The following is a 21,073-nucleotide window of genomic DNA, read 5'->3' on the forward strand; positions in this document are numbered from 1 at the left end:
GTTTTTTCAGTTTAGGCCCCTAAAAGCTTGCACGGGCAGACAGATAGATAGATTACTGTGATTGTCTGTCTGTCTGTCTGTCTGTCTGTCTGTCTGTCTGTCTGTCTGTCTGTGCAATGTCAAAATCATATCATACAGTAAGTAGAAGCCTATTGTTTTATTGGAGGCAATGAGCGGTGTCTTTCTAGGACAAGGAGCAATGATTGTGCCTCTCACCTGTCATATCACCACAGAATCGTGCAGAGTAGGCTACAATCCGTAGGCGGAGTCGGGTAAATTGGGCCGGTCTCCGCCGCTTTTAATACAGATGCGATCCTCTGTCCTCGTGGCGTTTAGCACCACCGAGCAAGGCGAGCGAACCGCAGCGTTGGTAGAGAGCGAAGACAGTGACAGTGTGAGAAAGAGAGAACCGCATAACAACGCCATGACAGCACAGAACACATACGACGTTATAGTTATTGGAGGAGGAATATCAGGTACGTGCAATTTATAGGAACGCTTCCTTTGATGTTGCTGCATTTAGCAAATAGACTAGTGGAAATATTACAATAGTACGCGAGACAGGGAATTGAAAGCAACTCAGGGTGATATTGCACGAATCTCAGCCACTTCGCTTTATGTAAGTAGCCAACTGTTGCATAGACATATTTTCAACATTGTAGCCTGAAACGAAACGTGCGCTGTTATTGTAATGCAATATAGGCTGCAATAACCATGCTCTGTTTTTGATTCATAGTTGAATAGGCGTTGTGCTTATTATGGACTTACTGTGCAGTTTCAGTTAATTTGCTTTGCACATAGACATCTCCTCCGTGATGCTGAATCCCCTGATAAAATGTCGCCTTATAGGAAGGAGTGTTCAAATGCAACATATTGGACCACAATATTATAATATAATATTGCTCTATTATAAACTATATTGCTTACAATACAACAACGGGCTTATCGTTGTACGTGCTATTTGTTGTTGTTGTTTTATGCACATGAACATGAAGTTGGCTAGGGATCATCAACTAGATTCAGTCACGGTCTGATTTGTTCTTGCGAGGATGGTCAAGAAGCTGGAACTAATCATCTAATCGTTTGTTGACGGCAAATTGACTGCAATAAGCCCAAACATATATAATATGTGAATAGCGGTTAATAGCGTTGGGCAAGTAACTGAAAGGTTGCTGGTTAGAATAGCTGAGCCGGTTTGGTTAAAACAATCCGTCGATATGCGCTTGAGTAACCCACATTTCTCCTGCAAATCGCTCTGGATAAGAGCGTCAGCTAAAATGTAAATGGAAAACAGAATCAATTCAAAAACGTGTTTACATTTGTAGACGATCACATATACAGTATCCTTATATTATGCGTGGGAATACTTTGGAACAGATTTCACATATTGAAATCACTTGGAGTTGATTTGCTGGTGTTTTTACAGTATTAAATCGAACAATAAAAAAATAAAAAAAATGTGCTCAGAACTTGGGGGGGAAATATAATCGCCCACGGGCTGCCAGTTGGGGAACACCGCAGTAGGCTATAGGCGGACATTCATCTTGCCGACTAAGGTTGCTGTAATTCTACATATTACAGATACAAACTTCAAAAATCATACCTTACCTTACTTATTCTAATGATCTCACCTCAAACAAACGGCTATCTCGTAGGCTATTTGAGGCAGGAGGGGAATAGCCTTGTTATGCAACAAGTGGAACTCTCATGTCAGCATTTTTTTATTATTTTTTTATTATATATTATTTTTTAACCTTTATTTAACCAGGCAAGTCAGTTAGAACACATTCTTATTTTCAATGACGGCCTGGGAACAGTGGGTTAACTGCCTGTTCAGGGGCAGAACGACAGATTTGTACCTTGTCAGCTCGGGGGTTTGAACTCGCAACCTTCCGGTTACTAGTCCAACGCTCTAACCACTAGGCTACGCTGCCGCCCCAATTTAACACAACTAGTAAAATCAAATCAAATCAACTTTTATTTGTCACATACACATGGTTAGCAGATGTTAATGCGAGTGTAGCGAAATGCTTGTGGTTCTAGTTCCGACAATGCAGTGATAACCAACAAGTAATCTAACAAGTAATCTAACTAACAATTCCAAAACTACTGTCTTATACACAGTGTAAGGGGATAAAGAATATGTACATAAGGATATATGAATGAGTGATGGTACAGAGCAGCATACAGTAGATGGTATCGAGTACAGTATATACATATGAGATGAGTATCTAGACAAAGTAAACAAAGTGGCATAGTTAAAGTGGCTAGTGATACATGTATTACATAAGTATGCAGTCGATGGCGTAGAGTACAGTATATACGTATGCATATGAGATGAATAATGTAGGGTAAGTAACATTATATAAGGTAGCATTGTTTAAAGTGGCTAGTGATATATTTACATAATTTCCCATCAATTCCCATTATTAAAGTGGCTGGAGTTGGGTCAGTGTCAATGACAGTGTGTTGGCAGCAGCCACTCAATGTTAGTGGTGGCTGTTTAACAGTCTGATGGCCTTGAGATAGAAGCTGTTTTTCAGACTCTCGGTCCCAGCTTTGATGCACCTGTACTGACCTCGCCTTCTGGATGATAGCGGGGTGAACAGGCAGTGGTTCGGGTGGTTGATGTCCTTGATGATCTTTATGGCCTTCCTGTAACATCGGGTGGTGTAGGTGTCCTGGAGGGCAGGTAGTTTGCCCCCGGTGATGCGTTGTGCAGACCTCACTACCCTCTGGAGAGCCTTACGGTTGAGGGCGGAGCAGTTGCCGTACCAGGCGGTGATACAGCCCGCCAGGATGCTCTCGATTGTGCATCTGTAGAAGTTTGTGAGTGCTTTTGGTGACAAGCCGAATTTCTTCAGCCTCCTGAGGTTGAAGAGGCGCTGCTGCGCCTTCTTCACGACGCTGTCAGTGTGAGCGGACCAATTCAGTTTGTCTGTGATGTGTATGCCGAGGAACTTAAAACTTGCTACCCTCTCCACTACTGTTCCATCGATGTGGATAGGGGGGTGTTCCCTCTGCTGTTTCCTGAAGTCCACAATCATCTCCTTAGTTTTGTTGACGTTGAGTGTGAGGTTATTTTCCTGACACCACACTCCGAGGGCCCTCACCTCCTCCCTGTAGGCCATCTCGTCGTTGTTGGTAATCAAGCCTACCACTGTTGTGTCGTCCGCAAACTTGATGATTGAGTTGGAGGCGTGCGTGGCCACGCAGTCGTGGGTGAACAGGGAGTACAGGAGAGGGCTCAGAATGCACCCTTGTGGGGCCCCCGTGTTGAGGATCAGCGGGGAGGAGATGTTGTTGCCTACCCTCACCACCTGGGGGTGGCCCGTCAGGAAGTCCAGTACCCAGTTGCACAGGGCGGGGTCGAGACCCAGGGTCTCGAGCTTGATGACAAGCTTGGAGGGTACTATGGTGTTGAATGCCGAGCTATAGTCGATGAACAGCATTCTCACATAGGTATTCCTCTTGTCCAGGTGGGTTAGGGCAGTGTGCAGTGTGGTTGAGATTGCATCGTCTGTGGACCTATTTGGGCGGTAAGCAAATTGGAGTGGGTCTAGGGTGTCAGGTAGGGTGGAGGTGATATGGTCCTTGACTAGTCTCTCAAAGCACTTCATGATGACGGAAGTGAGTGCTACGGGGCGGTAGTCGTTTAGCTCAGTTACCTTAGCTTTCTTGGGAACAGGAACAATGGTGGCCCTCTTGAAGCATGTGGGAACAGCAGACTGGTATAGGGATTGATTGAATATGTCCGTAAACATACCGGCCAGCTGGTCTGCGCATGCTCTGAGGGCGCGGCTGGGGATGCCGTCTGGGCCTGCAGCCTTGCGAGGGTTAACACGTTTAAATGTCTTACTCACCTCGGCTGCAGTGAAGGAGAGACCGCATGTTTTCGTTGCAGGCCGTGTCAGTGGCACTGTATTGTCCTCAAAGCGGGCAAAAAAGTTATTTAGTCTGCCTGGGAGCAAGACATCCTGGTCCGTGACTGGGCTGGGTTTCTTCTTGTAGTCCGTGATTGACTGTAGACCCTGCCACATGCCTCTTGTGCTTGAGCCATTGAATTGAGCTTCCACTTTGTCTCTGTACTGACGCTTAGCTTGTTTAATAGCCTTGCGGAGGGAATAGCTGCATTGTTTATATTCGGACATGTTACCAGACACCTTGCCCTGATTAAAAGCAGTGGTTCGCGCTTTCAGTTTCACGCGAATGCTGCCATCAATCCACGGTTTCTGGTTAGGGAATGTTTTTATCGTTGCTATGGGAACGACATCTTCGACGCACGTTCTAATGAACTCGCACACCGAATAAGCGTATTCGTCAATATTTTTATCTAACGCAATACGAAACATGTCCCAGTCCACGTGATGGAAGCAGTCTTGGAGTGTGGAGTCAGCTTGGTCGGACCAGCGTTGGACAGACCTCAGCGTGGGAGCCTCTTGTTTTAGTTTCTGCCTGTAGGCAGGGATCAGCAAAATGGAGTCGTGGTCAGCTTTTCCGAAAGGGGGGCGGGGCAGGGCCTTATATGCGTCGCGGAAGTTAGAGTAACAATGATCCAAGGTTTTACCACCCCTGGTTGCGCAATCGATATGCTGATAAAATTTAGGGAGTCTTGTTTTCAGATTATCTTTGTTAAAATCCCCAGCTACAATGAATGCAGCCTCCGGATAAATGGTTTCCAGTCTGCAAAGAGTTAAATAAAGTTCGTTCAGAGCCATCGATGTGTCTGCTTGGGGGTATATACGGCTGTGATTATAATCGAAGAGAATTCTCTTGGAAGATAATGCGGTCTACATTTGATTGTGAGGAATTCTAAATCAGGTGAACAGAAGGATTTGAGTTCCTGTATGTTTCCTTCATCACACCATGTCTCGTTAGTCATGAGGCATACGCCCCCGCCACTCTTCTTACCAGAAAGATGTTTGTTTCTGTCCGCGCGATGCGTAGAGAAACCCGTTGGCTGCACCGCATCGGATAGCGTCTCTCCAGTGAGCCATGTTTCCGTGAAGCAGAGAACGTTGCAGTCTCTGATGTCCCTCTGGAATGCCACCCTTGCTCGGATTTCGTCAACCTTGTTGTCAAGAGACTGGACATTGGCAAGAAGAATGCTGGGGAGTGGTGCGCGATGTGCCCTTTTTCAGAGTCTGACCAGAAGACCGCCTCGTTTCCCTCTTTTTCGGAGTCGTTTTCTTGGGTCGCTGCATGCGATCCATTCCGTTGTCCTGTTTGTAAGGCAGAACACAGGATCCGCATCGCGGAAAACATATTCTTGGTCGTACTGATGGTGAGTTGACGCTGATCTTATATTCAGTAGTTCTTCTCGACTGTATGTAATGAAACCTAAGATGACCTGGGGTACTAATGTAAGAAATAACACGTAAAAAAACTAAAAACTGCATAGTTTCCTAGGAACGCGAAGCGAGGCGGCCATCTCTGTCGGCGCCGGAAGTTAGCAACAGTTTGTCTGATATGTCATTCCCTGGGATGTCATTTGAGTTGCTGATTAAGTTTCATCTCATCTGAAACATAAAGCTGTGTCCTGATTTGAAAGTCTGACTATCCCCACATTTTACACACAGCTGAGTTGTGGCATTTTTTTTGTCCGTGTGCAAATTACTGTATGGGGGTAGACTCATACAGGGCTGGACACTTTCATAAGAAATTAAGGATCCCTGAGAAAATGTTTAAGCGTCTGGTAAAAATAGTGAGAATAGGCTACTGTACAGATCTGTCCCATGACATATAGTTAGTTCTCTGTGGCTGTGTTTACAGGCAGCCCAATTCTTTTTTTCACCCTAATTTGTCTTTTGACCAATCAGATCAGCTCTGAAAAAGTTATGATGTGAAAGATCTTATGTGATTGGTCAAAATACCAATTCATGAAAAAAATCTATTAGAATTGGACTGCCTGTGTAAACTCAGCCTATTGCAGCTTGAGGTTGGGTCTCCTCCCTCATGAAATATGTTGGATTAGAGCGTGTCAAATGTTATTGCCAATGACCGCTCAAGCCATGAACTTTCTAATGACTATCCAGCTCATGTTGTTGTGATGTTGTTTTGTCTAAATTGCAAGTCTTTCTGTTGCTTCAAACATTTTGAGATTCTTTATGTCATGATTAGCGCTAATGAAAGTTGAATACATTATTATTATTATTATTATTATGAAAACAGGGTGGAAAAGAATGCTTATGTTAACAGAAATACTGAATGTCTACATCCTATGGCTGAATCAATGTCTAGTCATGTCTGAACTCCAGACAGTATTTGTTTTTGAGACAGGGAATCATTTAGTTGCAAATCATCCATCATAATCTGTTGGGGATCATGTCAGCTTTGGCACTGATCATACAGCCTCCGGTGTTTCATAATGTCACTCAGTGGGTGTTTTAGATGTAGAAATATCATTTATAGAACAGACATTGACATTGGGGCGGCAGCGTAGCCTAGTGGTTAGAGCGTTGGACTAGTTGCGAGTTCAATCCCCCGAGCTGACGAGCTACAAATCTGTCGTTCTGCCCCTGAACAGGCTGCCTGAACCCACTGTTCCCAGGCCGTCATTGAAAATAAGAATGTTTTCTTAACTGACTTGCCTGGTTAAATAAAGGAAAAAAAAAAAAAAAGTCAAGTTATTTTGTGATGGTTGAACACATTCTATTTCTATAGTTGTAGAAGAGTGGTGAGGTAATAAATAGTAAGTTAACTCTTCTTTCCTGGAGACATCAATAATTATATAATATATGTGATTTAGCAGGCATTTTTATCCTAAGCAACTTAGTGTGCATCATTTTTTACGTACAGTGCAGTGAAAAAGTATTTGTCCCCTTTCTGATTTTCTCTATTTTTCCATATTTTGGATACGGAATGTTATCAAATCGTCAACCAATACCAAGTATTAGAAAAAGGGACCCTACGTTTACAACAAAAAAATATATACAGTGGGGAGAACAAGTATTTGATACACTGCCGATTTTGCAGGTTTTCCTACTTACAAAGCATGTAGAGGTCTGTATTTTTATCATAGGTACACTTCAACTGTGAAGTGTGAAGTGTTTCTGAATACAAAAAATCACATTGTATGATTTTTAAGTAATTAATTTGCATTTTATTGCATGACATAAGTATTTGATCACCTACCAACCAGTAAGAATTCCGGCACGCACAGACCTGTTAGTTTTTCTTTAAGAAGCCCACCTGTTCTCCACTCATTACCTGTATTAACTGCACCTGTTTGAACTCGTTACCTGTATAAAAGATACCTGTCCACACACTCAATCAAACAGACTCCAACCTCTCCACAATGGCCAAGACCAGAGAGCTGTGTAAGGACATCAGGGATAGAATTGTAGACCTGCACAAGGCTGGGATGGGCTACAGGACAATAGGCAAGCAGCTTGGTGAGAAGGCAACTGTTGGCGCAATTATTAGAAAATGAAAGAAGTTCAAGATGACGGTCAATCACCCTTGCTCTGGGGCTCCATACAAGATCTCACCTCGTGGGGCATCACTGATCATGAGGAAGGTGAGGGATCAGCCCAGAACTACACGGCAGGACCTGGTCAATGACCTGAAGAGAGCTGGGACCACAGTCTCAAAGAAAACCATTCGTAACACACTACGCCGTCATGGATTAAAATCCTGCAGCGCACGCAAGGTCCCCCTGCCAATGACCATCTGGATGATCCAGAGGAGGAATGGGAGAAGGTCATGTGGTCTGATGAGACAAAAATAGAGCTTTTTGGTCTAAACTCCACTCGCCGTGTTAGGAGGAAGAAGAAGGATGAGTACAACCCCAAGAACACCATCCCAACCGTGAAGCATGGAGGTGGAAACATCATTCTTTGGGGATGCTTTTCTGCAAAGGGGACCGGACGACTGCACCGTATTGAGGGGAGGATGGATGGGGCCATGTATCGCGAGATCTTGGCCAACAACCTCCTTCCCTCAGTAAGAGCATTGAAGATGGGTCGTGGCTGGGTCTTCCAGCATGACAACGACCCGAAACACACAGCCAGGGCAACTAAGGAGTGGCTCCGTAAGAAGCATCTCAAGGTCCTGGAGTCGCCTAGCCAGTCTCCAGACCTGAACCCAATAGAAATTCTTTGGAGGGAGCTGAAAGTCCGTATTTCCCAGCGACAGCCCCGAAACCTTTCTGCTCACTCTTGCATGCAGAGCTGCTTTAACTCAGCAACATTTGTGGATTTTCAAGCATATGCAAAAGCAGATATAGTATTTTCCCCCTTTTTATAATTTTATCACAGCACTGTATGGGTATTGAAAGCAATATCCTGGTGTTGCAAGAGCCAAAGCTGAGCCATGCTCTACCAACTGAGCTAAAGAGGACCGCATGAGCTGTCAAATGTTGTGGTTGAGGAAGTGTCACACTGGGCTACTACAGCAGTTGACAAGAGGAACCAGTGTAGAACTCTGCACCCAAAGACTGTTTCTATGAGAAGAACTCAGAGTTGAGCTTGACCACTAATCCTTGGTACTAACCACATATCTATATTTTACTGTATTAATTCTAAAAGACAAAACCCTGCACACTGCTCTGTCTACATTTACATTTACATTACATTTAAGTAATTTAGCAGACGCTCTTATCCAGAGCGACTTACAAATTAATGCATTCACCTTATGACATCCAGTGGAACAGCCACTTTCCAATAGTGCATCTAAATATTTTAAGGGGGGTGAGAAGGATTACTTTATCCTATCCTAGGTATTCCTTAAAGAGGTGGGGTTTCAGGTGTCTCCGGAAGGTGGTGATTGACTCCGCTGTCCTGGCGTCTTGAGGGAGTTTGTTCCACCATTGGGGGACCAGAGCAGCGAACAGTTTTGACTGGGCTGAGCGGGAACTGTACTTCCTCAGTGGTAGGGAGGCGAGCAGGCCAGAGGTGGATGAACGCAGTGCCCTTGTTTGGGTGTAGGGCCTGATCAGAGCCTGGAGGTACTGAGGTGCCGTTCCCCTCACAGCTCCGTAGGCAAGCACCATGGTCTTGTAGCGGATGCAAGCTTCAACTGGAAGCCAGCGGAGGAGCGGGGTGACGTGAGAGAACTTGGGAAGGTTGAACACCAGACGGGCTGCGGCGTTCTGGATGAGTTGTAGGGGTTTAATGGCACAGGCAGGGAGCCCAGCCAACAGCGAGTTGCAGTAATCCAGACGGGAGATGACAAGTCCCTGGATTAGGACCTGCGCCGCTTCCTGTGTGAGGCAGGGTCGTACTCTGCGGATGTTGTAGAGTATGAACCTACAGGAACGGGCCACCGCTTTGATGTTAGTTGAGAACGACAGGGTGTTGTCCAGGATCACGCCAAGGTTCTTAGCGCTCTGGGAGGAGGACACAATGGAGTTGTCAACCGTGATGGTGAGATCATGGAACGGGCAGTCCTTCCACGGGAGGAAGAGCAGCTCCGTCTTGCCGAGGTTCAGCTTGAGGTAGTGATCCGTCATCCACACTGATATGTCTGCCAGACATGCAGAGATGCAATTCGCCACCTGGTCATCAGAAGGGGGAAATGAGAAGATTAATTGTGTGTCGTCTGCATAGCAATGATAGGAGAGACCATGTGAGGTTATGACAGAGCCAAGTGACTTGGTGTATAGTGAGAATAGGAGAGGGCCTAGAACAGAGCCCTGGGGGACACCAGTGGTGAGAGCGCGTGGTGAGGAGACAGATTCTCGCCACGCCACCTGGTAGGAGCGACCTGTCAGGTAGGACGCAATCCAAGCGTGGGCCGCGCCGGAGATGCCCAACTCGGAGAGGGTGGAGAGGAGGATCTGATGGTTCACAGTATCGAAGGCAGCCGATAGGTCTAGAAGGATGAGAGCAGAGGAGAGAGAGTTAGCTTTAGCAGTGCGGAGCGCCTCCGTGATACAGAGAAGAGCAGTCTCAGTTGAATGACTAGTCTTGAAACCTGACTGATTTGGATCAAGAAGGTCATTCTGAGAGAGATAGCGGGAGAGCTGGCCAAGAGTTGGTTCAAGAGTTTTGGAGAGAAAAGAAAGAAGGGATACTGGTCTGTAGTTGTTGACATCGGAGGGATCGAGTGTAGGTTTTTTCAGAAGGGGTGCAACTCTCGCTCTCTTGAAGACGGAAGGGACGTAGCCAGCGGTCAGGGATGAGTTGATGAGCGAGGTGAGGTAAGGGAGAAGGTCTCCGGAAATGGTCTGGAGAAGAGAGGAGGGGATAGGGTCAAGCGGGCAGGTTGTTGGGCGGCCGGCCGTCACAAGACGCGAGATTTCTTCTGGAGAGAGAGGGGAGAAAGAGGTCAGAGCACAGGGTAGGGCAGTGTGAGCAGAACCAGCGGTGTCGTTTGACTTAGCAAACGAGGATCGGATGTCGTCGACCTTCTTTTCAAAATGGTTGACGAAGTCATCTGCAGAGAGGGAGGAGGGGGGGAGGGGGAGGAGGATTCAGGAGGGAGGAGAAGGTGGCAAAGAGCTTCCTAGGGTTAGAGGCAGATGCTTGGAATTTAGAGTGGTAGAAAGTGGCTTTAGCAGCAGAGACAGAGGAGGAAAATGTAGAGAGGAGGGAGTGAAAGGATGCCAGGTCCGCAGGGAGGCGAGTTTTCCTCCATTTCCGCTCGGCTGCCCGGAGCCCTGTTCTGTGAGCTCGCAATGAGTCGTCGAGCCACGGAGCGGGAGGGGAGGACCGAGCCGGCCCGGAGGATAGGGGACATAGAGAGTCAAAGGATGCAGAAAGGGAGGAGAGGAGGGTTGAGGAGGCAGAATCAGGAGATAGGTTGGAGAAGGTTTGAGCAGAGGGAAGAGATGATAGGATGGAAGAGGAGAGAGTAGCGGGGGAGAGAGAGCGAAGGTTGGGACGGCGCGATACCATCCGAGTAGGGGCAGTGTGGGAAGTGTTGGATGAGAGCGAGAGGGAAAAGGATACAAGGTAGTGGTCGGAGACTTGGAGGGGAGTTGCAATGAGGTTAGTGGAAGAACAGCATCTAGTAAAGATGAGGTTGAGCGTATTGCCTGCCTTGTGAGTAGGGGGGGAAGGTGAGAGGGTGAGGTCAAAAGAGTAGAGGAGTGGAAAGAAGGAGGCAGAGAGGAATGAGTCAAAGGTAGACGTGGGGAGGTTAAAGTCGCCCAGAACTGTGAGAGGTGAGCCGTCCTCAGGAAAGGAGCTTATCAAGGCATCAAGCTCATTGATGAACTCTCCGAGGGAACTTGGAGGCCGGTAAATGATAAGGATGTTAAGCTTGAAAGGGCTGGTAACTGTGACAGCATGGAATTCAAAGGAGGCGATAGACAGATGGGTAAGGGGAGAAAGAGAGAATGACCACTTGGGAGAGATGAGGATCCCGGTGCCACCACCCCGCTGACCAGAAGCTCTCGGGGTGTGCGAGAACACGTGGGCGGACGAAGAGAGAGCAGTAGGAGTAGCAGTGTTATCTGTGGTGATCCATGTTTCCGTCAGTGCCAAGAAGTCGAGGGACTGGAGGGAGGCATAGGCTGAGATGAACTCTGCCTTGTTGGCCGCAGATCGGCAGTTCCAGAGGCTACCGGAGACCTGGAACTCCACGTGGGTCGTGCGCGCTGGGACCACCAGATTAGGTGGTCCCAGTCTAGTTCTAAGAGTAAAACATCCTGGTGCTATTTGATTAATGTGTTTAAACTGGCACGTTTGGGTGATGCAACCATCATCAGGGTCTGTATAACTCTTCTTCGGGCCTCTCTGAATGATACGGCTGGGACTCGTCCAAAGTCCCACTTCCTGATTTCATAACTTCTGTCTTGAGCTCAGTCCAGTTGCGTACAGTCCAGCTCCAGTATGGAATATAATTAGAATACAATACAATATATTTGTCACATGCGCCGAATACAACAGGTGTAGTAGGCCTTACAGTGAAATGCTGAATACAATAGGTGTAGATCTTACAGTGAAATGCTTACTTACGAACCCCTAACCAACAATGCAGTAAAAAAATACGGATAAGAATAAGAAATAAAAGTAACAAGTAATTAAAGAGCAACAGTAAAATAACAATATTGAGACTATATACAGGGGGGTACCGGTACAGAGTCAATGTGATGGGGCACCGATTAGTTGAGGTAATATGTACATGTAGGTAGAGTTATTAAAGTGACTATGTATAGATGATAACGACAGGGAGTTGCAGTGGTGTAAAAGGTGGGGGTGCAAATAGTTCAACAATACAGTTTTAAAAAAAGATAAGAATAAGAAATAAAAGTAACAAGTAATTATAGAGCAGCAGTACAATAGCGAGGCTAAATACAGGGGAGCGTAGCAGTATTTCTGTAGGGGAGCAGAGCTGCATTTACATGCAATTGTTCTCCAATACAATTGGACCTTATTCTGTCTTTCTGGTACTCCTATAAGTCTTTAGCCAGAATGTTCTAGCTTAGAGCTTATCCTGTATAAACATTGGTACTGAATGGCTCATCCTGTTATTGTTCTGGATAAAGCGCGTGCTACAGATGGGTGCTGCTATGGTGACCAGTGAGCTGAGATAAGTCAGGGCTTTACCTCGCAGAGACTTGTAGATGACCTGGAGCCAGTGGGTTTGGCGACGAGTATGAAGCGAGGGCCAGCCAACATTCACATAATGAACCACATACGTTTTTTTCAGATTCGATATCATCAGTGTGCCATATTACAGGTTACTTTATCAGTTCCAGCTGTTGAATGTTGTATCACAGATGTAATTTTGGCCTGTCTGTGAATTACTATGATTTATGATTGAGAAATGAATTCCATAGAGAGAGTTCCAGAACAGATTTTGAGTTCTGAGGAATAAGTCAGGTTTCCTCACTCCTGTGAGTCTTCCCAAAGACGTTGTTTTTATGGAAGAAAAACACATTTCTCAATTACTCCTTTGTGTTTATAAAAGCATGTGACAGACATGCAAGTTGATGTTACTACAAATTTGCACATGATTAGAAGTGTGTTATTCTTTTCTCCTCTCTCTCTCTCTGCTTCCTTCTCTCTCAATTCCTGTTTCTCCCTCTCTCTCCTCGCTCTCTCTCTCTCTCTGTCACACTTGGTCAAGGTTTAAATTGCTCTATTTATCTGAGCTGTTCCTCTTTTAGAAGGTGACAATGAGGTCCACTTCTGACAACCACTGTCTCTAATCAAAGGAGAGAAATTTGGAGGGAGGTGTTCTTATGTACTGAGCAGTGGAGAGCTGTGTTCTTCTGGCTGTAAATGCAATTGTCATCTGCCAGCCTTCACCCAGCCACCAGCCCATTGGTCCCCAGGGGAGCTAGCAACAGCAGCAGCACATTCCTAGAGAACTGTTACTAAACCAATGGCACAGGAGAGGGAAAGGAACAATAGAAGAAGTGGAGAATAATCCTACTGAGCGAGAAAGGGAGGAACTTAGTTTGAGAAAGCAAGAGGGGGAAGAGAGGTAAAGAAAAGGGAGATATAGGAAGGGTAACCCACTGAAACCACTTTCTACTATAAGCAAACAAGTTAATAACTTTTGACAACCGACTGTGGTAGGTCAGGCTATCATTCACTATGCATCTCGAAGTAGGAGTGCTGATCTAGGATCAGGTCCTCCTCGTCCATGTAATCTTATAAATTATGATCTAAAAGGCAAAACTGTTCCTCGATCAGCACTCCTACTATTTATGCTTTATATAGGCCCAGGACTCCAAACAGTCCCAGAAGATTTTACTGGCTCGCTTCGACTGGGCCGTTGACTAAGGGCCAGAAGTTTCTAGAAAGTGGCTGGATTCCACTTCTGCTGAACCTCTCCCCTGGGACGTTGGTGTTAAAGTTAAGTAGGTATGTAATTGCATCACGCTTAATGGAAATCCTGGGTCAAGACACAGTAGATGTTTCCAAAGGCCTCCAGGTTGCCTTTTGTATTGATGTTAGTGGAGGCAGAGAGCCTGGGATCAGTGTACTGTGTAACATGGATACATGTGTTGTAGTGCTGTACTGGTTATACAATGGATTTGGAACAAATGTTCAGGGGCTTCAGGGCCTAAAGCAATGAAGGTTGGGGAGAGGTAGTGCGTGTCTGTGTGTGTTCATGCATCAACTTTGTGTGTGCTCCATTTGTGTGTCTTGATTCCTTGTCGGTCTTGCTTAAGAGCATTGGTATTTAGCGCACGCTCTCTCTCTCTCTCTCTCTCTCTCTCTCTCTCTCTCTCTCTCTCTCTCTCTCTCTCTCTCTCTCTCTCTCTCTCTCTCTCTCTCTCTCTCTCTCTCTCTCTCTCTCTCTCTCTCTCTCTCTCTCTCTCTCTCTCTCTCTCAACCACGCACGCACGCACGCACGCTCTCTCTCTCTCTCTCTCTCTCTCTCTCTCTCTCTAACTTTCACCTAAGAACTGGGCTGGGCTTAGTGGCCTGTAGCTGCCATGCAGCCAATGGTTATAATTAGGGATGGATATAAAGCTAGCCCGAGGCTAGTACTTTTGAGACTGGGCCAGTAGAACATTTTCCCAACTAGCCTGACAGGCCAGTAAAATGTGGTTATTTTCAAACATCGCATGACACATCATTTGGACTTGAATGTTAACCGGGCTAGTATAAATCTACTAGCCCTGCTGGCCAGTGCCCAAAACCCTTTAATTCAGTTCAACCTCTCTTTCGTATCGTCTGAGATCTGAGATCTCCAAAGATTGGAAAGCTGCCGCGATCATCCCCCATTTCAAAGGGGGAGACACTCTAGAATCAAATCAAATCAAATGTCTTTATATAGCCCTTCTTACATCAGCTGATATCTCAAAGTGCTGTAGAGAAACCCAGCCTAAAACCCCAAACAGTAAGCAATGCAGGTGTAGAAGCACAAACTGCTACAGACCTATATCTATCCTACCCTGCCTTTCTAAGGTACCTAGGTGTCTGGTTAGACTGTAAACTCTCGTTCCAGACTCACATGAAGCATCTCCAATCCAAAATTAAATCCAGAATCAGCTTCCTATTTCACAACAAAGCACCCTTCACTCATGCTGCCAAACATACCCTCGTAAAACTGACTATCCTACCGATCCTTGACTTCGGTGATGTCATTTACAAAATAGCCTCCAACACTTGACTCAGCAAATTGGATGTAATCTATCACAGTGCCATCTGTTTTGTCACCGAAGCCCCATATACTACCCACCACTGCGACCTGTATTCTCTCGTTGGCTGGCCCTCACTTCATATTCGTCGCCAAACCCACTGGCTCCAGGTCATCTATAAGTCTTTGCTAGGTAAAGCCCTGCCTTATCGCAGCTCACTGGTCACCATAGCAGCACCCATCCGTAGCACACGCTCCAGCAGGTATATCTCACTGGTCACCACCAAAGCCAATTCCTCATTTGGCTGCCTCTCCTTCCAGTTTTCTGCTGCCAATGACTGGAACGAACTGCAAAAATCACTGAAGCTGGAGACTCATATCTCCCTCATTAGCTTTAAGCACCACAGATCACTGCACCTGTTCATGGCCCATCTGTAAATAGCCCATCCAACTACCTCATCCCCCATACTGTTATTCATTTTATTTGATTTTCTCCTTTGCACCCCAGTATCTCTACTTGTACACTCCTCTTCTGCACATCTATCACTCCAGTGTTTAATTGCTGTATTGTAGTTATTTCGCTACTATGGCCTATTTATTGCCTTAACTCACCTCATTTCTATTGTGTTATTGACTGTATGTTTGTTTATTCCATGTGTAACTCTGTGTTGTTTGTGTTGCACTGCTTTGCTTTATCTTGGCCAGGTCGCATTTGTAAATGAGAACTTGTTCTCAACTAGCCTACCTGGTTAAATAAAGGTGTTCTCAACTAGCCTACCTGGTTAAATAAAGGTGTTCTCAACTAGCCTACCTGGTTAAATAAAGGTGTTCTCAACTAGCCTACCTGGTTAATAAAGGTGAAACAAATATATAATAATAATAATAATAAAAAATTCCATCCATGGCTAACCTCTCTAAAGAGGACACTGTGTTGTGTTGTGTAGTGTTGTATCCTCCGTGTACAAATTAAAATACCAAATAATGCATGCAGAGCAGAATTAGGCCGATACCCACTAATTATCAAAATCCAGAAAAGAGCCGTTAAATTCTATAACCACCTAAAAGAAAGTGATTCCTTAACCTTCCATAACAAAGCCATTACCTACAGAGAGATGAACCTGGAGAAGAGTCCCCTAAGCAAGCTGGTCCTGGGGCTCTGTTCACAAACACAAACAGACCCCAGAGAGCTCCAAGAATGCAATTAAACTCAACCAAATCATGAGAAAACTAAAGTAAATTTACTTCACACACTGGAAACAATCAACAACAAAAAAACTGTGCAAACTAGAATGCTATTTGGCCCTAAACAGAGAGTACACAGTGGCAGAATACCTGACCACTGTGACTGACCCTAAACAGAGAGTACACAGTGACAGAATACCTGACCACTGTGACTGACCCTAAACAGAGCGTAGTCAGTGACAGAATACCTGACCACTGTGACTGACCCTAAACAGAGAGTACACAGTGACAGAATACCTGACCACTGTGACTGACCCTAAACAGAGCGTAGTCAGTGACAGAATACCTGACCACTGTGACTGACCCTAAACAGAGAGTACACAGTGACAGAATACCTGACCACTGTGACTGACCCTAAACAGAGAGTACACAGTGACAGAATACCTGACCACTGTGACTGACCCTAAACAGAGCGTAGTCAGTGACAGAATACCTGACCACTGTGACTGACCCTAAACAGAGAGTACACAGTGACAGAATACCTGACCACTGTGACTGACCCTAAAAAGAGAGTACACAGTGACAGAATACCTGACCACTGTGACTTTGACTATGTACAGACTCCGTGAAAATAGCCTTGCTATTGAGAAAGGCCGCCGTAGGCAGACCTGTCTCTCAAGAAAAGACAGGCTATGTGCACACTGCCCACAAAATGAGATGGAAACTGAGCTGCACTTCCTAACCTCCTGCCAAATGTATGACCATATTAGAGACACATATTTTCCTCAGATTACACAGACTCACAAAGAATTTGAAAATAAACCCAATTTTGATAAACTCCCATATCTACTATGTGAAATACCACAGTGTGCCATCACAGCAGCAAGATTTTTGACAATATTTGTTTGTTTATTTATTTACTTTTTTGTTCTGTACTTTACCTTTTCGCACATCGTTACAACACCGTAGATATACATAATATGACATTTGAAACGTCTTTATTCTTTTGGAACATTTGTGAGTTTAATGTTTACTGTTATTTATTTTTAGTTGATTTCTCTTTTGTTTGTCTGTTTCACTTGCTTTGGCAATGTAAACATATGTATTCCATACCAATAAATCCGTTAAATTGAAATTGAATTGGAGGTAGGGGGAGGTGGAGAGGGAGGGGAGCTGAGTGTAACATGTTTAGGGAGGACAGCTTTCATGGACCAGAAGCTTTATTCACCCAGGAATAATCAGCTACAGACTAGAGAAAAATGTATTCTCCCAATCAGTCAGATGAACAAACATACAGTATTTCAAACATAATGTATTCCAACCCATAGCTGCCATTGTGTCTAGGGTGAGAGAGACATCTATAGTCTGATTAATCTATAGCAGGTAAATATAAACGCACACACACTACCGAGTTATCTAATGATAAAAGTGAGTTGATTGCTTTTGTTCTTGTTTGCTCAGCTGGAGAGACAGAGGGGGTAATCTCAGGCTTCTGTCTGTGTCTCTCTCACTCTGTGTGTGTGTGTGTTTTATTGTAATTGGGCAAACAGAAAGGGAATATAGATGAGGGTGGCTGAGGGAATTTTGGAAACACTTCAAATAAGGTCTGTGTTTCGTGTCGGCTTTTGATAACCATGTAAATGTCACTCGGACAAGGTGACTTTTGTCAATATATTCGGCTATTATGACATCATAGAGCCTCTGACTCTGCAGATCTCTGATTTATGCAAATCTCAGATAATCTCAATCGTTTCGTTCCATTGTTCCGACCAGCAAAATAAAGTCCTGAACTGGTTCTCACCCTCCAAAAAGTACCGGTTCTTATCGTTCTTTTGTGTTTTTATTTCAATTAGCTCATTAGATAACTTCCTCAATTAGTGCGGATAGAGCAACTTGCTATGGAGCGGACAAGCTAGATGCGCCGGCCCTTTTGCAGGTGGGGAAAGAGGGTGGAGGAGGCTCATCTTGTGATGACATGCGTTTATTACACCCACATCATTATACCTACGGAGGAGCGGCGTCTATGGAGGAACTTCAAATCAAATCATCAAATCAAATTGTATTTGTCACATACACATGGTTAGCAGATGTTAATGCGAGTGTAGCGAAATGCTTGTGCTTCTAGTTCCGACAATGCAGTAATAACCAACAAGTAATCTAACTAACAATTCCAAAACTACTGTCTTATACACAGTGTAAGGGGATAAAGAATATGTACATAATGATATATGAATGAGTGATGGTACAGAGCAGCATAGGCAAGATACAGTATCGAGTACAGTATATACATATGAGATGAGTATGTAAACAAAGTGGCATAGTTAAAGTGGCTAGTGATACATGTATTACATAAGGATGCAGTCGATGATATAGAGTACAGTATATACGTATGCATATGAGATGAATAATGTAGTGTAAGTAACATTATATAAGGTAGCATTGTTTAAAGTGGCTAGTGATATATTTACATCATTTCCCATCAATTCCCATTATTACAGTTTTTTTCGATTGCTAAACGACAGTGGGCACAACTGGAGTCACATGTGCAAAACTCTAACTACAGTCTGCACTACCAACAGTCATCTGAGCTAAACAGTTCACATCACCTGCAAAACTCATTCCAAGCAACACAACTCTTAACACATGGCTCAAAACACGCTCAGTGCAGCCAAACACTATGCACAACCCTCACTGAGATAACACACACTGTCACTCAGAACACACTGAGAGTAAAAACACTAGCATCAAACACCAATACAGAAAATACTAACTTTTCATCTTTACAGTTTGAACAATTTCAGTGACTTCATACAAAGTAATATTGTCTTCAAAGAAAAGAGTGACATTCTTTCACATGATTTATATATTTTTTTAGAACATAACAATTCTTTAAGGTAAATGAAAATTAGCAGTTTGCTTCAATAGTCTGTAGTAATTTACGGAATTACAGTAATGAGAAAAAAAAGGTAGAAACTAAAAGTACATACTGTAATTTGAACAAATAATTGAGGGGCTAATCCTGCCTCTCTCTAGCATCAGGCCACAGGTTTTCTTCAACATCACATCTAATGTTTTCTCTTGCCATGCACCTGGGGAAGAACCTTCTGGAGTGCCTTATCCATCCCTGGCAGTCCTCTGGACTCGTGTCCTCACATCCGGCACGCATGGCTTCCATGCGTGGGTGGTGACCAAACACTTTCCACCTCCAGGCAGAGAAAAACTCCTCTATTGGGTTGAGGAAGGGTGAATATGCAGTCAGAAAAACTCCTCTATTGGGTTGAGGAAGGGTGAATATGCAGTCAGAAAAACTCCTCTATTGGGTTGAGGAAGGGTGAATATGCAGTCAGAAAAACTCCTCTATTGGGTTGAGGAAGGGTGAATATGCAGTCAGAAAAACTCCTCTATTAGGTTGAGGAAGGGTGAATATGCAGGCAGGTACAAAACCATAAATCTGTGATGTGCTGCAAACCAATCTGTGACAGCTGCAGAGTGGTGAAAAGCAACGTTATCGCAAACTATGACAAAAACTTGGGGGTTTCTTACTGGCTCCCCCTGTGCTGCTGGCACTAGCTGAGCATAGAGCTGTTCTAGGAAAGCTATAAGCCTTTCTGTGTTGTATGTGCTAATGAGTGGTGTGTTGAGAAGCAAACCATCATTGGCCATTGCAGCCCACATTGTGATATTTCCCCCCCTTTGGCCTGGAACCTCCACAGTGGCCCTTTGACCTATAACATTCCTTCCTCTGCGCCGTGTTTTGGCAAGGTTAAATCCAGCTTCATCGATAAATACAAATGAATGTGGTCTTTCCAGTGCTTCCACCTCCATTACTCTCTGAAAAACAGTAAGTGCACAGTTTTACTGTAGAAATGCTAGTGTTTTTTTTTACTGTAAATATTTTGTATAGCTGTGTACGTAACCTCAGACGTCTTACCTGGACATATTGGTATCTTTGCTCTTTTACCCGTTCACTGTTTCTCTCGAACGGTACAGTGTATAACTGTTTCATTGTAACTTGGTGTTTCTTTAGGACTCGAGCAACAGAATTAACATTTTCAAATATATCATTATCAGCCAGCACTCTATCTTGAATCTCCCGCAGTTTTATTGCATTGTTGACAACAACCATGTCAACAATAGCATTTTCCTGCACATCTGAAAATATTTTTCCTCTTCCCCCTGTTGGGGGCAGCCTTTGGGTCCTGTTGTAAAAATATATTTTACAGTCAAACTTACTGTAATATATATCTGTGTAAATATTCTATAATTGCATTACAAATAGATTCCTGTAATGTTTTCATTTACTGTAAGGATGTAACTCTCACCTGTTTGCATGATGGAAAATTCGCATTACAGATGCCACTGTGGATCTTTGCAGATTGGGTTGCACCCTCAACCCTGCCTCTCTCAATGAGAGACCATGGTTTACGACATGGTCTATAAGTGTAGCCCTTATTTCATCTGAAATAACAGCTCTTTGTCTTCTTTGTCTTCCTCCACGCAACCGCCCTCTCCCTGCCACCCTTCTCCCTCCACGAACCCATCTTCCTTGTTCCATTTCCAAAATGAGTCTTTCTGAGCTCTACCTATATATACTGTAATATGTGTGTATGTTCACTAACAAGTCTAAAACAAGACACCTGCTTAGCCTTTCAGCTGAAATTGCAATCACCAGTGTTTGAAAGGCACAAGGCTGAAATCTATTCAGTTTTGAATGTGTGGTTTTGACAGCAGTGTGTTAGCATTTGAACAAAGTGCTGTAAATCCACAGTGTTGTGCAGGTTGTTTGGTCCACATGAACTGCTGCTGTGCAGACTGTAGTTAGAGTTTTGCACATGTGACTTCAGTTGTGTCCACTGTCATTTAACAATCGAAAAAAACTGTAAAGTGGCTGGAGTTGAGTCAGTGT

General features: G+C 44.4%; 1 protein-coding gene across 1 annotated transcript in view; it reads left to right on the forward strand.

Annotated features, from left to right (window-relative positions):
- Positions 1-247: 247 nt before the first annotated feature.
- The window catches only part of LOC118366589 (amine oxidase [flavin-containing]), an 81,455-nt gene continuing 60,629 nt past the window's right edge, over positions 248-21,073 (forward strand). Inside the window, exon 1 of the mRNA XM_052493080.1 lies at positions 248-476. Within this exon, the coding sequence (XP_052349040.1) occupies positions 308-476 (169 nt within the window). The 5' untranslated portion in view covers positions 248-307. The remainder of the gene's footprint in view (positions 477-21,073) is intronic.

The sequence above is a fragment of the Oncorhynchus keta genome, chromosome 34, assembly GCF_023373465.1.
Source record: "Oncorhynchus keta strain PuntledgeMale-10-30-2019 chromosome 34, Oket_V2, whole genome shotgun sequence".
Classification (NCBI taxonomy): Eukaryota; Metazoa; Chordata; class Actinopteri; order Salmoniformes; family Salmonidae; genus Oncorhynchus; species Oncorhynchus keta.